This window comes from Chelmon rostratus, chromosome 23, assembly GCF_017976325.1.
Source record: "Chelmon rostratus isolate fCheRos1 chromosome 23, fCheRos1.pri, whole genome shotgun sequence".
NCBI lineage: Eukaryota > Metazoa > Chordata > Actinopteri > Chaetodontiformes > Chaetodontidae > Chelmon > Chelmon rostratus.
Genome location: NC_055680.1, coordinates 16,839,132 through 16,858,648, shown reverse-complemented (window position 1 = coordinate 16,858,648; position 19,517 = coordinate 16,839,132). Strand labels below are relative to the sequence as shown.

The 19,517-nt window shown below is 42.8% G+C and overlaps 2 protein-coding genes and 1 long non-coding RNA gene across 4 annotated transcripts in view; all 3 read right to left on the bottom strand.

Moving 5' to 3' along the window:
* LOC121626250 overlaps window positions 1–6,027 on the bottom strand; it is a 32,551-nt gene extending 26,524 nt beyond the window's left edge. Inside the window, exons 1-2 of one of the 2 annotated variants that reach the window (XM_041964620.1) lie at window positions 5,983–6,027; window positions 840–3,088 (exon numbers count right to left, since the gene is read on the bottom strand). In XM_041964620.1, coding sequence (XP_041820554.1) covers window positions 840–2,801 — 1,962 coding nt within the window. In that variant the 5' untranslated portion in view covers window positions 2,802–3,088; window positions 5,983–6,027. Of the gene's footprint in view, window positions 1–839; window positions 3,089–3,990; window positions 5,030–5,982 lie in introns of those variants that run through there. The other variant, XM_041964619.1, reaches the window with a different exon arrangement.
* A 1,816-nt stretch (window positions 6,028–7,843) lies between these two features.
* Window positions 7,844–8,469, bottom strand: LOC121626887. Its single transcript, XR_006007982.1, has 3 exons — window positions 8,424–8,469; window positions 8,211–8,332; window positions 7,844–8,124 (listed from the first exon to the last, which is right to left on the bottom strand). It is a non-coding gene; the product is annotated as an uncharacterized LOC121626887 (long non-coding RNA).
* A 6,238-nt stretch (window positions 8,470–14,707) lies between these two features.
* Window positions 14,708–18,106, bottom strand: LOC121626709 (type-2 ice-structuring protein-like). The gene is made up of 6 exons (XM_041965372.1): window positions 17,974–18,106; window positions 17,768–17,840; window positions 17,518–17,627; window positions 15,896–16,030; window positions 15,697–15,805; window positions 14,708–14,995 (listed from the first exon to the last, which is right to left on the bottom strand). The coding sequence occupies exons 2-6, from the start codon at window positions 17,823–17,825 to the stop codon at window positions 14,928–14,930; spliced, it is 480 nt and encodes a 159-aa protein (XP_041821306.1). The 5' UTR covers window positions 17,826–17,840; window positions 17,974–18,106; the 3' UTR covers window positions 14,708–14,927.
* Window positions 18,107–19,517: the final 1,411 nt, after the last annotated feature.

Genomic DNA, 19,517 nt, shown 5'->3' with positions numbered 1-19,517 from the left:
TCCAATGTACAGATTCTTCCTTGTCATGTCCTCCAAGTCCTTGGTTATGTTGTCAACAACAGTCTCAGGAGTCACATCTCATCAATTTACATCAAATTATGCAACAGTCATTAGTCAGTGGGAATTGCTATGACACACCTATGATTTCATCTGTTTTAAGTAGACAATGACATTCTCAGCAAGTTTCAATTCGGTCAATTCACAAATAAATCACTGCATAGCCTTTATTACAGATAACAACAAACAGTTATCCGTGACTGAGATCCCTGAAACATTTCAGTATGAAATATTTGATTTGTACAAAAATGCTGGCAATCTCCCAAATGCTTGCCATCCATGTTTGTATTTGGAAAACAGCTCACATCGTTATATAGTGAGGGCAATCTTTCTCATTTCATAGTAATTACGGATCCAATAAAGTTCAACCAATATCTGACATTATTCCTTTCAGATAGGCTTGAAAGTATTGCCCACTTTGTGGGGACTTGGCTTGGGAACCTAGAGGGTGCCCTGTTCAAGCCCAACTGCTCAGGGAACTCTCTGACATCTCTCTATAAATTAATGCATATGCATAGCTCGTCTGTGCATGTTTTTACGCCTGTGAGTGTAAATTAACAGAGTGAAAAAACTGAAATTACCCTAGAGGGATTAATAAAATATGTCTTTTTCTGCTTCTAAGATCTTTATACAATTAAAACCTTTGAGTCCATCCCCACAGAATAAAAAAAGTTAACCAATTTAAATTGGCATTTTGAAATAAAAACAACAATTTTAGATAATGAAAAGAACAAACGACAAAGTCCTACAGGAGAGCAAACAGAGTGCAGTCTTCCACTCACCTTCATATGAGTACATTCTTTGTTACACAGAGAACAGGTATGTGGAAAGATTTTTGGTGAGGCCGCTGCATAGTCATGCATCATGGCAGCCGTTGGCAGACCCTTGGAGACTGCCACTGTTGCTTGGGGTTGCCTGTTGGAAGCTGGCAACGTCATGGGATTGAAGATCATCGGGTGCGGGACTGGCCGAGGCAGAGCTGGAGGAATAATGGTGGAGCGAGGATCCCCAGGGATGAACAACGATTGCGGCATGGCCTGAGAGGCACCAGCAACGCTAGAGATGAACGGAGCGGGGGGAACAGATTTTGCAGCAGAAAAAGTTGGAGGCCACATTGCTTGTCCCGTCTGTGATGCCGTCTGTTTCTGTGTCTGCTGTTTTGACTGTTGCTGCATTGACCGCTGCTTTTTCCCCTGCTCAGCAACTGTTGACCCTTGACCTCGAGTTTTGCTCTGATCCTTATCGCCACTGGCATCACTACTGCCAATAACCACAAGGCCGGGTCGGCTGGGATGCACACCACGGAAAACAGTGCTGGGTGGTTGACTTTTCAGACTTGACTGGCGATCAGCCTCTGGTTCTTTCGGAAGTACAGGTTTGGAGGCTTGAGACTTCTGAATTCTGATGTCTGTGTCTTTCTTTGGCAGTGAGAAAGAGCTGAGGATGGTTTGAAAAGTCTGGTTTGGTTGGGTCTGCAATCGCTTGGTCTGATCATGGCTTGGGGGAGCCACACTGTTCAGCGCTGAACTGTACGAAGAGCTGAGACTGGAAACAGAACTTGCCTGCTCACGTGAAGAACCCAAGGCACTGCTTTTTACCTCTGTTGTATTTTTTTGCTGCAGTTGTCGGCTGTGTCTGCTACTATCGTAAGTGTCCATCAGCAACATACATCCACCCCCACCACTGTCAGCTCTACTGCCACTGGTCCTTCCAATCTCATCCCGAACCCCTGCAGTATATTTGGCACTATGGCCATAGTCAATCACTTTACTTGGCTGGAGAACAGCTGTCGATATTTCTTCCTGGCAAATCCCTGCCCCTCTAGCACTCAAACTATGACTGTCCATTCCACCCCGGTTTCTGGTGGGTTGGGGTTCGGGGTAGGGCTTTGGCTGAACTGCTGTTGTAACCCTGTTGGCCTTCTGAAGACGGATTTCACGCAAAATGAACGGCAGGTTAGCAGGAGTGATCTGGTCTTCAGGGTAGGAGAGGAGTAGCTCCAAGTCTTCTTTCTCAAGTCCAAAGTGCAGAAGAATGTTTGCAGCTGATTCAGAGGTGTACTTGGGTCGACTGGACTCTGTAGAGGATGCAGGTTTGTCCGGTACTCGATATTCTTGATCACCTAAGCCTGAAATTGACTGCATTTCATGGTCTCTTTGACTGGGGGCATTAAACCTACCGTCACCACCACTTGCATAGTTAGAAGAATCAGATGATGAATAAAATTTAGAGTCATCAGTAGTGGTCCTTTTGTAATTCGACGACCAATCCAAGGAACTACTGCTACTTTCCATGTCCAAGTGTCTATGTCCTTGAGGGGCAGAGGCTGAGGACATTGGGTAAGAGGCCATCCGTGCACCTGAGGAGCTAAACTCATCCCTTTGAGTGGTGGTAAAACGAGTGCCCTGATCTACAGGCTGATGCATCGGTTTGCTGAGAAGCCTCACCTCCTCTCTGGCTCTGCTGATATGCATATCGATCGACTTCTCTATGTCCTTATCCATTACGGTCGTACTCTGTTCAGACTTGTAGCTCGTCGACTGAGACATCAGTGATGAGAGTGTTCCCAGAGAGTTGTCAGGAATCATAGAGGAAGCTCCAGAGGAAGTGAAGCTGGATCCAGGTCCAAGGTGAGAAGATGCCGTCCGAGGGTCCCTCTCTGCTGGTATACTGGGGGGTCCATACTGCCTCTGGGTGGAACTTTGGTCCCCAGAGGAATAAGGGTTATACAGGGGATGGGACATGGTGTTTGCGAGCTTCAGAGGGTTAAGGAGATCGATGGCCGCAGCAGTCGGGGAGGGAGGTTCTGTTGGCACATGTAGGGAGCAGGTGGGTTGGAGTTGGCTGGAAAGGTTTCAGCTCGGTTGCCGATGATGAGAGCGTTGTCTATCTTTGTCAGTGCTAGCTGGGCTTTCAGCTGAGCCAGTCACAAGGAGGAAGCCTGCTGGCCAATCAGGAGCGAGTTCCCTGGGAGCTCATTAGGGGCCTTAGAGCAGGATAAGGGGCACAAAGCTCCAGAACCAATGCAAAGCTGAAAAGTTAAAAAACAAAGGGGTTATTGAGAAGAACCGGACTTCAGCTTCTTCGACCAGTAAAATCCATCATCAGGAAGGTCACGTCTGGAGTTATCCACTGTGATGCATCCTGTTTCATACACACAGCGCTCTGTCTCTTTCAGTTTCAGGTCTTCACTAATAAGAAAGAACAGAGGAGGCAAAAGCAACAAAGCGCAGATAAAAGGAGAAAACAAGTTCACTGTTGTTAACAGGAAACATCCAAAACAGAAACACGCTAATTCAAATCTTTTCCATTCTCACACCTGGTGGAAACATTTGAGGTTTGGCACCACCAGACAAACAAAACCACATTGCAAAATGTAGAGCAACTACAAGGAACTTTCATTTTGTGTCGATTTTGGCGGACCTGTGGAAAAAAGCACTAGTGTTTCCCAGAATGAAGACTGCATTTCCCATGAGCACCACTGCCTCGTGTTGTAAAGATCTTGATCTAGCTAGCATGTGCATTTGTTTTGGAAGGAAAGAAGAATGCAACTCATTTTTAATACCATTTTTATTTTTAAACATAGCTGTTTTCAGAATGTAAAGCGTAATGTGTCTATTTGTGGCTCTGTAAGGTGAATAACTGTAATATGAAAGAAAGGAAACTTTGTTTTAGCACTGTTCATACACCAAGGCTACATGTAAGCCTACAACTAACAGATTCACTTGCTCTGTGATAGTAGTTAAAGCTAAAGCTATCAACATGCCTGGTAATGTCTTCATAATAATTAGGGAACAGCAAGATACAGCATGGTAACGAGGGCAACATATAATGTTACATTATAAGTCAACCATATTACAGTAATGTCTGCTGTGATCTATACCTCCATGGTCTTCACACAGCCATATCATAAATAACAGATATATTACCCACCTGTCTAGGATGAAGAGGGCCACTTCAGAATCAGTCATGAATCCTTTCAAATCCTGCAATTCTCTGTATCTGCTCAACGTATCTCCTCCAGCTTCCTTTTAACTGGCCAACTATTACTCACTGCAAAACTTAGCAAGGGAAAAAGTAAACATAGGCCCTTTCCGTATGTGTTATGTAAATCGCACAGGCATTAAGAAAAACTATATGTAAATATCCAGTCCTCTCACTGATCGTGTTACTTGCTTAGGTAGGTCACATAGCGGCATCAGTATTAAATTCGTTTCATACCCAGTAAAAAAGTCCTTGTAGCTGCTGTAAACATCTCACAAGGTCATACTGGATAATTCAGATGATCCTGAAAACACTGGACTGAAATCTGGTAGTGAATGACCAGCATATAAGATTGAATGGCCTAAAAATGATCAACAACAGTTTAGCTATCATTCAACTGGAATAGCAGCACTAAGGCCAAAACCTCACAAACCTATAAGATCTGAGTGTCACAGAAGAAAACCAAATGTGTTTCTACTGCTTCCCTTCCTCTTCTATCCAACTGTACAGAGAAACTCCTGTCTTGCAAAGCTTTTCACTCATGCAGAAAACAGTGGTTGTTACAACTGGTACAAAACACAGGAAATCCCCTCAGTCTCTGCGGAGAACACATGAAATGGGAATTACCATGAAAACACGAATGGAAACTGGCAACAACTGCAAAAATTATCAGAACAAATGATCAATTTACTTGACCTGCACAACATGTGTGCACATATTTGCAGGCATATATTTCCTATCCTCTGTGGAAACAAACTAATACATGCTGACTTCACATTGTTCACTCAATGTGCAATTCTGCAGCTGAAACACTGCAAACTGCCACCTCTAAGCGTCAAAACTCAAAGTCAAAATTCAATTTCCCATGGGTCTAAAAATACAGCCACCACTAGCTTAACACATCATGTGAGACAGTCTGAAACGGTACTAAAACTAACACACTTGTCTCTTTAAAACAGCATTTAAAACAAAAACACATAGTTATGTAATGTTATTCCCTGTGATGGTGTAATTGGTATTTCTTTCATTAGAGCTTCCAAAAGTGGCACAGAGGTCTGACATTTTCTGCTCTTTGAACAGGTCAAAACCTGCTGCCAATATGACAACAGAGACAGATCTCTCAAGCTAGATGCAACCAAGACGGGGCTATGATGGGGGGGCACTGAGCATGTTTTACATTGTTTGAAATGCTTTACCTAAAACCATAAATGCAAGGAAATAGGGGTGGTGAGGGGGCTTCCCAGCTTCTTACATGTAAATATTTTCTGGTTTCTTCGCACCTTTATGGCAGTAAACTGAATATATTTGGGTTGTGGGCGAAAAGAGAAATCAGAGGAAACACTGATTAGGTTTTCCACCATTTCTTTCTAAAATAATCGATTAATCAACCATGAAAATATTTGCAGCCCTGAATGTAATGGCCTGCTGGCACACTTAAATACAACAAAGCCGTTGGTGGTGCTTTTTAGTAGCATCTTTTCGTACCAAGGCAAGTCAAACAGTCAGAAACAGGTCATTATAACAAATAAAATATGACATGAACGCAACGTAATGCCTCCAAACTCAACACGTCTCTCAAACAGTCTGAGTAAAAGTACGATTCAGGTGTTCTTGACGGCGTAAATTAGCAGTTTGAATCGCTAGCTGTAAGTGCTACGGGCCTGAGCCAAACTGTCATTGGCGTTAAGGTCGTTTTAATCCAAGTTTTACATTAAACATGAGCACAAAAACCTTTAAAGTGTTGCATTAACTGTGTGTTAAGTGTCTAGAGTCTAACACGAAGCTGTTCGCGGGCCAAAGAGAGCCAAACTCGTCTCATGTGCTCCTGCTAGCAAATGCTAACGGTCGTGTTCAGGTTACAAACAAACACAAAACACGGTTTCCAGTCAACAAACACCGAGTTCGGCTCCGTGGTTTTACAACAGCGTTTTTGTTGCATACCTTTCCTTAATTGCGCATATCTTGCAGCTTTCATGTCCTCAAACTCATCTTCAAGCTGTTTTCTCATCACTTAGAGTCAATAACTTCCGGTTAGTATGACTTCCGGTTTTCGTGTCCAGCCTTCAGAGTAAAACAACCAAGATACCAAGATAAGCATACCTATTTTATTTTCATTGGATTTACAATCAATTGAAAAATGATTCACAAAAAAATGTGAAATGATAGTTACAATTCTCAATTAATGAAAGAAAGTGCTAATACTGTACAAAAATGCTCTGGTTTGGAATTGGAATTGTGCTCGTTTACAATACAATTATTCCAGGCCTATAAAATAACATCAAGTTCAATATTTAATAAGCAGTGATTTGTAAAACTGATTTAACTATTGATGGCAATTATATGTTATCATCAATAACTCTGACACAGGACTCTAATGTCACTACAATTTTGTCCCACTATTAAAGGCTCTGATCAGCTCTGTTGTTCACAAAACCACCTCTATGAATTGCTCAATAAAATCTGTGAGAGAAAACAGTTTAGTTCTTCTTCTTTAAATGCTGAGCACCATAAATGAATGACTTGGTAATCTAAAATCATCATACACCTCCTGCAGTAGTCTAGTGTAAACACATGATTAAAACAAAGTCACAGTGAGTTGCATGCATGGTTGCACACTCACCGGTCTGCAGGGTTGATGGTGTTGCTGCTGTCTGAGAAGTGGTTGGTTTTAGCCAAGTTATGGGTGCTACTGTTTGGGTGACCTGTACCTGCTGAGCTGTGTTTCTGAGAACCACGGGCCTTCTTTTCTTGTAACATGGTCAAATGTACACATACAAATACGTGCACACATGGATCCGCCTTCACAAGGTGCCTGCAGTAAAACATCACCAACCAATTTTAATACTGGATAAGAAATTCAAAACACTTTACTCACTTTTCACATTTTCTTACCCTTCCTACCTACCCTTCATACCCTTTTTAATTGAAGGATGACTTGTTCCTTTATGAGTTGAGAACATTCTTGAGATACATCAACCCTTCAAAAAGCCTCTTGGATTAGCTGGAAAATGCATCGTGGCAAAGCTTTTAAAAGAGAAATGGAATGACACCAATCAATAAAGGCACAGTGATAAAACACAGCTTGAAAAATAAACTGTGATCTTGTGCAGGAAGTGAGTCAGTGCAGGAAACTGTGTCAGGTACCTCGAAACTAAACGACTGATTTAATGTGTAATTACTTGTCAAAATCATATGATTTTCTCCAAATAACATATTAAATAAAAACATTTATTTGTCATGATTTACTACATACATAGATAATCTAATTTTAATTATGTACCAACAATATATTTCACCTGCCTGTGTAGAAACTGAGAGCAGGTGGCATTTCAGATGCCTTTCAAACAGGAAGAAACAGAAACATCCCACAACATGAACTCTGTGATTTGTATTGACTGACACTTTGAATTATTGTTTACATGATAAATTCTTTCTTCTCTTCACATTGTGGAGTAAGAAAATGTTTTCCACTGCTCTTCTAATGGTTAAAAAAAAACACCCTCGCATGGTTTGGTTGCTGATGAAAGCTCAAACGTCTGATTTTACAGCCAATAAATCTAAAATGATTGTTAACGTCTCTGAGCTTTTTATATCACTGCAAGATTTAATTCTAGGCTTCATTTACTTCACTTCTTCCTAGAGTAACAGTTCATCATCCACAGAGCGCTACATGTATTTCAATACTGTGCACAACAGAAGTCATTTCAATCAGGCACTTCCTTCACGTTCTGCCATCTTTCTCAGAAAAGTAGAAACACGATGAAAGTGATGTGTTTAACTAGTTTGAATCCCAACTGGTCAATTCATTCTAAAGCATTTATTAGTTATTACTGTAGATGCATAACTGATATTTACATGAAACAAGGTGCAAGACAGGAATTAGCCACGATGACCAACATAACTTCTCTCTGCAGTGGTTTGTGGAGCTGCACAAGTTTCACTTGTCCAGCATTTTCATTTTCATGTTTTTTAGAAAATAATTAAATCAATACATATATAAATCATAAGATGAAGTCGGGATCAATCAGAAACGGAGTCATGAGAACTTGTTGCTGGTTTCTGTTGAAGCTTCTGGTAATGTTTCTGAAAAGAGAAGAGGGAGAACACAAACAACGTGAGGCCAGTGTGTGTTTCAGTGTGTGTAGTTCAGTGCATGTGTTTGTGCGTACCTGCAGGCTCTCGTAGTGTCTCCGGCTGCTGCAGTGGAGCTCCTTGGCGTTGCTCTCGTTCAGGTAGAAAACAGAGCAGAGGTTGCAGAAATATCCTGATCTGGGGACGACAAACTCCTGACCTGAAGAGGGAGACGGTGAAGGTGACAGGACACTATATCAACATGTGGGTTTCCAGTAAAATGGGAGTGTGCTAGTGTGTGTGTGTCTCACCGAGGGGGGTGTTGGGTTTGAATGGGGGCAGTTTGAAGTCAGCGGCAACAAAAGGAGACTGAGAACGAGATCTCTTTGCCTCAGGTCCGACAAGCTCCCTCCTCTGTTTACTCACAGCTGGAGAACAGAAGGAAATCAATCAATCAATCAACCAATGAAGCTGCGACGATCACTGCACTGAGCTGCAGTGTGATGATGAGCGCAGCTTTCTCTTGTTGACTTTTACGGGCAGCTGGATTAAGTCAGGTTCCCACAAATGTGAACATTTGCTCAGAAAATGCTGAGCTTATTCGGCTCCACATATTTGTGCGAGCAGACATTCTCTGTCATGAACTTAAACAAGTACCGACTGAGGTCAAGACTAAGTGACTCCCACTTACGTGACATTTTACGCATCTAAACCACTTCTCTCAAACCAGACCTGGCCTCTTCACTGAAATCAAGATCTCATTATCACCCTTCTCATTAGTGTCAGCAAGTTATTGGTTTCTTGATCAATCTGAAATTAAATGTTTTGAATCTGTCACTATTAACAGTGAAAAGCCAAAAGCATACTTATGCACTTACACTTATGGCACTTTTTCATTTTATTAAACATCTTGAATAAGATCTGGTTATAACTGTTGATGTTGTGTACCTGTAGATGTGACACAAGCTATTACTCTCTGAAAAATCTTGTAAAAGACAAGAGCAGAATTCACTTGTTTTAAACTTAAATAATAACAGACAACTTTGCATTACATATAACTCCTGTTTAAAATGTTCATGAGGCAAAGTGTCATGACCCGTGCCTTGCACGTCGGTTTTGTTTAGTGTTCTCTTGTTGTTCTTTTGCCTTATTCAGTTTGTAAGTGTTCATTGTAGTGTTTTCTTAGTTCTTGTTCGTTTCTCTATTCAAGTCTGTGTTATCCCTAATGTCTTCATAGTCATGCCATGTTTTATGTTAGAGTTCTGTATTGTCTTAGTCTGTACCCTTGCCCTGTCTTGTTTGTATTTTGTGAAGTTCCCCATTGTGTCTTGTCTTTGCCTGGTTTTGGTTACTTCCTGTTTTATTTTGAAGGTTCATGTTATGTGTCTTTTGTTACTTTACTTCCTGTGTTTTCCCTCCCGTGTGATTGTCAGATTGTTTCCACCTGTGTCTCATTAGTGTTCCTCCCTAGTGTATTTAAGTCTGTGTCTTCCCCTTTGTCTTGGTAGGGTCGTTGTCTGAGAAACCTTAGTCTAAGTCATAGTCCGTGTTCTTGTTATAATTCTAGCCATAGTCCATAGTAAGTGTTTGTCGTGTGATTTCTTTGTCTTGTCAGTGTCGTGCTTCAGGTAATTGTCTTCTTGATATGTCTTTGTCTTTCATTGCCACAGTTCCTGTAAGTTTGTTTCTTGTCTTGTTCTTGTCTTTGTCCATGCCCTGCTTAATGTAAGTGATCCTCCGTCTTTTGTGTTTGCGTCACCTAGATGTTTGCATTTCCCTTCCCATAGTCAAAGCCATAGTTTTCATAGAGTGTTTCGTTGTGTCCTCCTTGTCCATGTCTGTGCCTCAGTCCATGTCTGTGCTTTTCCCTTAGATTGTCTGTGCATTGTTCCCGGTTAGTGTTCGTTTAGTTGTTATATCTGTGGTCTAGTTTTGTTGTTTTGTTTTCGCTAGATCTAGCCGATTTTCAGTTCTATGTTTGTTCCTTGGTTGTGTTTTATTTAATAGTAGTGTTATTTTCCTCCTCGTTTTCAGGAGTGAATTTTGTTTCTGCTTTTTGTTAAGTCCAAGTGCTTAGTTTCTTCCTCCTATGGGAGCGTTCTCTGTTTATAATTCTACTCATTGACAATTTGTTCATAGTCTTGTTTTTGGCTTCAGTTCTGTCCCGTTTTGTGTTAGCCAGTTGCTTATGTTGTCTTAGTCTTTCTCCTGCTCCTAAGTTTGCGTGATCTGTGTGTATTCAATGTTTCCCTGTGTTGCCTTTGTTGTGTGTTTAGCCCTTAGAGTGTGTGTTAATTATCGTTCCCATAGTTGTGTCTTTAGTTGTGATTAATAAATTTATTAATTTAGTGCATCCCTTGGTTTGTCTGTGTTCATGTCCTTCCGTGTCGTGAGTGGTTTTCCTAGTCTTGTCTTTGTTCATGTCCTTGCCACGTTTCATGTTATCTAGTCTTGTCTTTACCATAGTCTACGTCCCCTTTGTTTGTCTGCACCTGGGTTCAACCCTTAGTTTCCCCTCATAGTTCCCCTCATAGATCCCCACCTTCCTGACAGAACGACCCGACCAGTATGAACCCAGCGGACATTAATTTCACAACAGACTCGGAGTTCGACTCCGATTTAGACGACCTCCTGGGTGTCCCCTACTGGGGGCCTCCGCTGGTCCTGACTAGATCTTCTGCGGGGAAGAACTACCCGCCCCAGGTCCTGTACCGGGCAGACCCCCTCTACAGCTCTGATGAGGATTATATCCCAGGTGCCCGTTTCTGGGGATTTCCGCTGGACCCCGATCCTCCTGCACGGAGGAAGCGGAGATCCAGACGACCGAAGGTGTTGGCTAGCCAGCCTGCTAGCCTCCCGTCGTCACCAGTGCCACCCCCAGCGACCAAGCCAGCACCTGCACGGAGGAAGCGGAGATCCCGATGACTGAAGGTGTCGGCTAGCCAGCCTGCTAGCCTCTCCTCGCCTCCTGTGCCCAAGCTGCTTCCAGTCTCCGAGCTGCCACCAGTTCCACTGCCCAAGCTGCCACCAGTGCCCAAGCTATCCTCGCCTCAAGTGCCCAAGTTAACCATGCCTCCGGTGCTGCCACCGCCCGGATCAAAGCCACTGCTGCCGCCAACGCCAGAGCCGTTGCTGCTGCCGCCGTCGGAGCTGGTGCTGCCGCCAGAGCCGCTGCTGCCGCTAGAGCCGCCGTCGCTGCCGCCAGAGCCGCTGTTGCCGCCGCCAGTTCCAGAGCCGCCAACGCCAGAGCCGTTGCTGCCGCCGCCGTCGGAGCTGGTGCTGCCGCTGCTGCCGCTAGAGCCGCCGTCGCTGCTGCTGTTGCCGCCGCCGCCAGTTCCAGAGCCGCCAACGCCAGAGCCATTGCTGCCGCCAGAGCCGCTGCCTGAGCCTGAGCTGCCGACTCCGTGGCCCGAGCTGCCGATGCTGCTGCCTCCTGAGCTGCCGCTGCTGTTGCCGCCGCCGCCTCCTGAGCCTGAGCTGCTGCTGCTGTTGCCGCCTCCTGACCTCGAGCTGCTGCTGCTGCTGCCGCCGCCTCCTGACCTCGAGTTGCTGCCGCTGCCGCCCCCTCCGGAGCTGCCGCCGCTGCCTCCTGGCCTTGAGCTGCTGCTGCCGCCGCTGCCTCCTGACCTTGAGCTGCTGCTGCTGCCGCCGCCGCCTCCTGAGCCCAAGCTGCCGCTGCCTCCTGAGCTGCTGCTGCTGCCGCCTCCTCAGCCTGAGCTGCCGCTGCTGTTCCCGCCGCCACCTCCTGACCTCGAGCTGCTGTTGCCGCTGCCACCTTCTGACCTCGAGTTGCTGCCGCCGCCGCAGCCTTCTGAACCGGAGCTGCAGCAACCACCTTGACCAGGATTGCAGTCCTCCTTGCTGCCGGCCCCCTGTCCGGCTGCCATGTTGCCGGTCCCCTGTCCTGCTGCCCTGCTGCCGGCCTCCGGTCCTGCGGCCTCATCGCCAGCTTCCAACCTTGTTGGTCGTCGCGGGCCTCCAGAGGGGTTCCGCCCTCGCAGCTGGACTCAATGGAGGTTCCGCCCTCGCCGCCGGCCTCAACGGAGGTTTCGACCTCGCCGCCGGCCTCAACTGAGGTTTTGCCCTCGCCACTGGCCTCAATGGAGGTTCTGCCTTCGCCGCAGGCCTCCAGAAAGGTTCTGCCTTGGTCTTTGGCCACTGGCCAGACCACCAGAAAAACTTGCTTCAGCATGGACTTAAATACCCTGCCCAAATTGGACTTTTGGACTCTTTGGACTTTGCCCTAGCCTGGACTCCGAGTCCCACCTCCAGATCCCCCTCCACCCGCCCTGCTTGATTTGGACTCTTGTTTTTGTTTCAAGTTGGGACATCTGGAATCTGTCCCTTAAGGGGGGGGGGTTCTGTCATGACCCGTGCCTTGCACGTCGGTTTTGTTTAGTGTTCTCTTGTTGTTCTTTTGCCTTTGTTTGTTAAGTGTTCATTGTAGTGTTTTCTTAGTTCTTGTTCGTTTCTCTATTCAAGTCTGTGTTATCCCTAATGTCTTCATAGTCATGCCATGTTTTATGTAAGAGTTTTTGTATTGTCTTAGTCTGTACCCTTGCCCTGTCTTGTTTGTATTTTGTGAAGTTCCCCATTGTGTCTTGTCCTTGCCCGGTTTTGGTTACTTCCTGTTTTATTTTGAAGGTTCATGTTATGTGTCTTTTGTTACTTTACTTCCTGTGTTTTCCCTCCCGTGTGATTGTCAGATTGTTTCCACCTGTGTCTCATTAGTGTTCCTCCCTAGTGTATTTAAGTCCGTGTCTTCCCCTTTGTCTTGGTCGGGTCGTCGTCAACACTACCTTGTCTATGTTTCCTAGCCATGTCCATGTAACCTTGTTGCCCATGATTCTTTGTCACAGTTCTAGCCAGTAAGTGAGTGTTTGTCATTGTGATTCCTTTGTTCTGTCCGAGTTGTGTTTCTTGTTGCGTTACCTTTGTCCATGTCCGTGTTTCTGTTCATGTCTGATTTGTTCCTTGGTTCGTCTTTGTCTTTAGTTTGCCATAGTCCTAGTTAGTTTGTCATCTTGTTCTTTTCTTCGTTCGTGTTCATGTCTTGTTTTATGTAGTATACCCATCCTGTGTTGTCTGCCCTTCCCTAGCTGTTTAGTTTCCCAGGCCATAGTTCCGTTGTGCGTGTTATTCGTTTGAAACATTAATAACTTAGTTTTCTGTTTTCCTTTATTAGTTCATAGCCTTGCCGAATTGTTCTCCTCATAAGAGTGATTTTCTGTTTGATTACTTCTAGATTCTTGTTTCTCTGTTTTCTAGGAATGTATTTTGAGTTGAGAGATTTTCTTATCTAGTTCTCTCAATAGTCAGTTCCGTTTTCTATAGCCTTTGTCTTTTCCTCCTTCGGGAGCGTTTTCTGTTAGTTATTCTTTGATAGTTATTCATAGTCTGGTCCCTAGCTGTCATGTGTCTTGTGTTAATGTGTTGTCTTTCCCTGTGTTGCGTCGTTGTGGTGTGAATTCTGTTACCCTTGTGTGTCGTTAGTCATTAGTTCCCTGAGTTTTAGTTGTCTTGTGTTTTCCCTCTGTTTAATAAATTTATTAATCAAACCTAGCGCCCCCTTGTGTGTCTGCATTTGGGTTCAACCCTTAGTTCCCCTCTTAGTTCCCCTCCTAGTTTCCCCTTAAGTCCCCACCTTCCTGACACAAAGATATTTATCAAACTCATGGAAGTTTAAGGTATTCCGTACAGTTCAATGTTCAATGTCATCTGACTCTCCAGATTTGAATTAAAGGCAGAATTGTGTTTTTAGAGTTGTTCACATCTGCCTGAGTGGCTTATATTGGGTTACACTGCCATTTGAAAAATAAAGAGAATTGTGACAATGAAAATTGTTTTGTAATAGTGTACATTTGCATGTAACTTTTGTTGTTAAAAAAACATCAGAAGGAACTACTGGTCCCCGGGCATTTTCACTTTATCAAATCTGGCCCTCTTTGCAAAAGTTTGGACACCCATGCTGTAGGTCGATGCGTGTTAGTTTCCCAGCCAAGCTAATTTTGTAGTAATGTACAACTGCCACAAGGTGGCGATAGCTAAGTGTGAAGCACCATGCATGTCACTGAATTACACACAATACAGCCCTGCAAATGTTTACAGTGAAAGCCTGGTAGGAGATCATGTCATTGTCAGTTTAAACCCTGCACCCTGTAGGCTTAAAGTATTTAGACATGTATACATACAAATACTGTGTACACGATCATCCACTGCATATTCTTTCCATATTTATGTCTTTGCACTATTTGTGTCATTTACAACTCAGAATATGTGACTTGCACAAAGATTTAGTTTATTGACATTGTTGGTCATTGGTGTTTTTTACTTTTTGACACACTAGTGAACATGACAGTCCTGACCATTCTTTACCTTTGTACCATTTGTTCCGTATTTGCTGTCCTTGTTCTTAGCTGTATGTCTTCCTGTGTTAGTACACTGAGATCACTGAAAAAAATCGCACATTCACAGTGAACTTTAACAACAGAAATTAAGCTTATTCATATAAATATTTTTTAAATTAGAAACTTAATCTTGAAGTTACATTGTACACGTTTCTTAGGAACAATAAAGCTGCAAATTCTTCTTTTATCTCTTTTTTAACTTCCCTGTGAGATAAAGACTTTCCTCCATCTCACTGTGTTGTGCTGTGTATTCATGTAGGATTCATCACACTCACAGACTGGTGGTTTTTTTCAATGCTAGAAAGTTTTAATTGTGTATAAGGCAAGAAAAAACAGGAAACTCTAGAGAGTGAAAGGGATAAAAGACAACAATCCTGAAGTCGTGTACTGCATGTTTCTCTGTCGTCCTCACAGCTTTTTGGCGCAGACAAACGGCCTTCTTGCAAAGCAAGACTGATCGTCAAACTTCTTCGCTTCTGTAAAAAGACAGAGAATTATTCATGTATTCATGCTCCCGCAGGAGGAAAACACAAAGGGCTATGAAACGGAACTGACCAACTAAAAGAACTAGATAAGAAAAACAACTCTGTGGCTGTGGCTGTGGCTGTGGCTATGGCTATACTCTTAGATGGCTAGAGAACGCAGACGGCAAGATGACGCAGACAACGACCCAACAAAGACAGGGGGGAAGACACCGACTTATATATACAAGGAGGGATCACTAATGACACACAGGTGGAAACAATCAGACAATCACAGGGATGGAAAACACAGGAAGTAAAGTAACCTAAAGACACATAACATGAACTGCTGCTGCAGCAGGAAAATTCAGAAATGATATTTTAACAACCTGAACTTCATGTCTGCATCAAACACTTTACACAAACCTGAAGACACAACTTCTCTAGTCAAGCCAAGATGTCATTTGATGTAAAAGAGGAAGCGGTTCAGTGTGCTGGTTCATCTTGAAGCCAATAGAAACACTTATTGCTGGTGTTAAGTTGTCTGTTGGCCAATACAGCGAATGGTTTTGAGAACTTATTGTTCTTGTTTAGTGCACCTCATCTGTGAGAAACATCATCATCACCTGTATTGATGTCAGGGATTCTTAAATCAAACCCTGCTCAGACCTCAGTAACAAAAGAAATAAAGTTTCAGAAGCAACTTATAACTTCACCTCCGTAGTTCATCACCAGACAGTGTGCACGTGCATGATCATCAGGCTGTCCGACATCCCAGTACTCAAAGTTAAAAGGTGAACCATCACTCCAGAACCAGATATCTTCCTAGAAGATTAGAATACAATACAAAACATTAGATGGTTTAAACAAACTTTTATGTCCTATATTGTAGATTTTGTGTCATCAGTCACATACCTGTGCTGCATCGTAGCCTCCAAGCCAAGTGAATGGATAGGAATGTGTGCGAAGCAGGATCATAGCCTGAATCACATGATGCTCCTCAAAGCTGTGCACTGATGCAAGGTTTCCACCCTGATTCTGACACGTTCTCTACAGAGAGGAGGCCAAAGAGGGTGAAGTCATGTGATATATTACACATGAAGTAATGCAAAGACAGCCAATAAGGAGAATGTGCCAATTAAAGTGTGTGAGTCAGCAGCAGCAGAATGGATATAGTACAGGAGTATTCTTGTGTCAACTGCTGCCACACAAATGTCGGTAACCCTCCTACACTCACCTTAATTTTCTTTACATTTAATAATTCATTTAGTTTACCTTTTTGACTTCATGACATCCACATGGCACATACAGACAGCAAATACAATAAGGATTACACATATGCACGTATTTATTTAGCATAAGTTGAAAGTACAGTTTCTATTTGTAGCACGCACATCTAGTTAGCTTCTGTACAGTCACTCAGCACTTTGTCTATTTAGTTTGTCTTAAGCTCTAATGGTTTATTTTTTTGAGTTACCGTGAGGGCCAGACCTGAGCAAAAGTCGTGACTGCTGGAGCAGAGCTGTTAAATGCAGGAAGTGGCCAACTGGGCTACACCAAGTGCCTGCAGCACCCGGGTGTGATTCGAATGTTTAGTTCAGGATTTTCTTTATTTATAGTAATTTTATAATAGAGGCTTTGGTGTTTTTGCTTAGATTAATTGTCAAAATATCCTTACTGACGGACAAGTTGTCCTGTTGTGTTTTATTTGTAGTCTAGTTGGTAATGTTTGTTTCTTGTTTTCCCCATCGCCTCACAATGGTCTGATCAGCCACTATATATGTTCCCTTTGTGTGCAGTTTGTTAGGTCGGTTGTGTTTGTTAGGTCTGTTCTTGCTTTGGTTAGGTTAGTTAGGTTTGTTTTTGTCTTTATTATGTTAGTTTGGTCTGTTCAGTACCATTCAGTTAAGTTCTGTTCAACTGACCTCTTTTATGGGCCCAAAACTTTATGTATTGACTTTGTTTTCTTGTAAATAAATCAGTTTTTTTGGAAATCCACCTATGTCTACTTATGCCTGCCTGCTTGGTCCCTCATAATTCTGCATCGGTGGTGGAGGAAGTATTCAGATACTTTACTTAAGTAGAAGTACTAATATCACACTGTAAAAATACTCTGCTTGTTTTGTCCAATTAAAAAGTCCAAACCTCAAAACTATTAACTTAAATATTAAAATGAACTGTTAAAGTAAAACACATTAAAAGAATTAAAATAAAAAGCAGCAACAGCTGACAACTGTGAAGCTGAGACCATGAAATGTTTTTACATGGAAAATGACTGAAGTGATTATCAGAGCAGTTATTAATTAATTAATTAATTAATTTTTTGTCAGTTGACTAATTGATTAATAGACTAATTGTTTCAATTCGTCAAGTAACTGAAGCTGTCAGATAAATGTAGTGGAGTATAAAGGATAATATTTCCCTCTGAAATGTAGTAGAGGAGAACTGTAAAGTCTGACTTAAAACACCTCCAATTTGTACTTGAGTAAATGTACTTAGTTCCACTCCACTGTTCTGCACTGACTCATCCTGATTACCTCAGCATGAGCCCAAGTCATGGGCGTTGAAACATAGGTGAAACAACGATCCTTGTAAGGGGTCCAACCACCTGGACAAGGTGTTGAGCGCTTGATGATGTGACTGTCCACTGAAAACAGAAAGAACTGAGCATGGGAGCGCTTCGCTGAGCAGATCATAAGAATGAATAAGTTCAGGCTCTGCTTTTGGAACACTGTACATACACAATAAAAGCATGAAAACCGTCTCTTTTTGTCTCTAAATACTCACCAGCAGCGCCGGTCAGAGCCATCATGGCACAGACAAGTAGAGACACAGTCAGCATCATCTTCAGGATGATCGTCTTCAACAAAGAAAGACTTGTATAATGAACCCATGTGAGGACAGGAACTAGTGGCTTTCAGTCCTTCAGAGGAAGCAGAGACGATGATGAGAGCGAACAGAGCTGAAGAAAAAAAGGTTAAATTGGAACAAACCTTCAGCAGGATTAGATTTTCTTCTTCTTCTTCTTCTTCTTCTTCTTCAGTGGTCAGTGTTCTTCAGTAGCTTCAGCCTTCCTGTGTTGAGGTGCTCAACAAGAGAAACACCAGCTCTTTTATCCAGTGAACCATCTATGTTTCTGTTTTAAACAAATATCTACACCCCAGTGCATGATGGGCTATAAAACCAATGACCATCTGTGCAGGCTCATCACATTCAGTCAAATTGCACCAATTCAGCTCTTTTGTTTGCTTTAAAGTCTACTCAAGGATTAAGACATGAGACGGGGAAATTATTAGACTAAACGGTGAAGCGTGACAGCATGTCACCTGCACCCCTGAACAGGATCAGCTGTTCACACAACAGATGGATGGAGAAGCTGAAACACTGATATAAATGATCGTATCAATTAATAAAGTCAGACATGGCATGATATTCTGTTTTATTTGTGTTTTACACAGCGTCCCAACTTTCTTGGAGTTGGGCTTGTTACACTGCATTTCCTCCACAGGAAGGGCACCCTAGAGGGACATCACATTTACTTGCACACTGAGCCACAGCAGAGAGCTTTTCATCATGTTTTATCTAACACAGGGGCATCCAAGAGGGCTGTTTTGCAGCTTTTATCCACCAGTGGTTGTGGTTGGCTAGATTTAGACAGAGAAAAGTGAGGGCCACTGTATTTTGTTTTAGATTCTCCTCGTTTACTATATCGTGGTGCACTACATCTACGGTCTGCCATTTTATTTGAGTGACTGATTTCTGCACTGATTACACAATGCCACGACAGCAGAAGGGTCATTGATAAACTTTTTGTTAACAATCCTACAATGCAATGCTCAGCAATTTATAAAAAAAAAAACTACTAAACTACTAAAAACTCGTGTTCTGACTCTGCAGCTGTGAGGAGTGATGCAAAATGATGATTATTAGTAAATGTCTTTTCATTCATTCATTGAGCAGTAAGTTCAGATTTCAGACATGTAGGAAATTTGGGGAATAAGACTTTGTGCAAACCACCAGAGGGAAATGAGAAAAGGTGCTTTGTTGTGTTTAATGTTGGTGGACTAACCTTCTCACCACAGGGCCCAAGTGGAGCTGCTGCCAGCTGCAAATGTTTGTAGTTGTTTTAATGTGAATCAGGGCGTTGCTGAAAAACGCCTTTCACACTCATTTATGCCTACCATGGGTAAATATAAGTTGAAAAATAATTCCTGTGGTTGTTATCTTTATGATTCACATTCACAGGTCCTTGTCTGGAAATTCTACTGAACTGGGGCACAGATCCAAAACAATCAAGTAAAAGAGACATGTCAAACAAAATGTTGAAAAAGCAAGTTGATTATTAATTCACACTGTCATACACACAGCGTAGAGGCAGAAACACCTTTATACGTTTCACCTGGAATTTTAGTGTTACCAATAGTTACCAGTAACTAGGAGTAATATTTTGATGTGAACAGACATTTTCCTCAGTAGTTGGTGGAGACCAAGCCAGAAGTATGACTGCAGCATTAATGATGATATTGTCGACCAACAC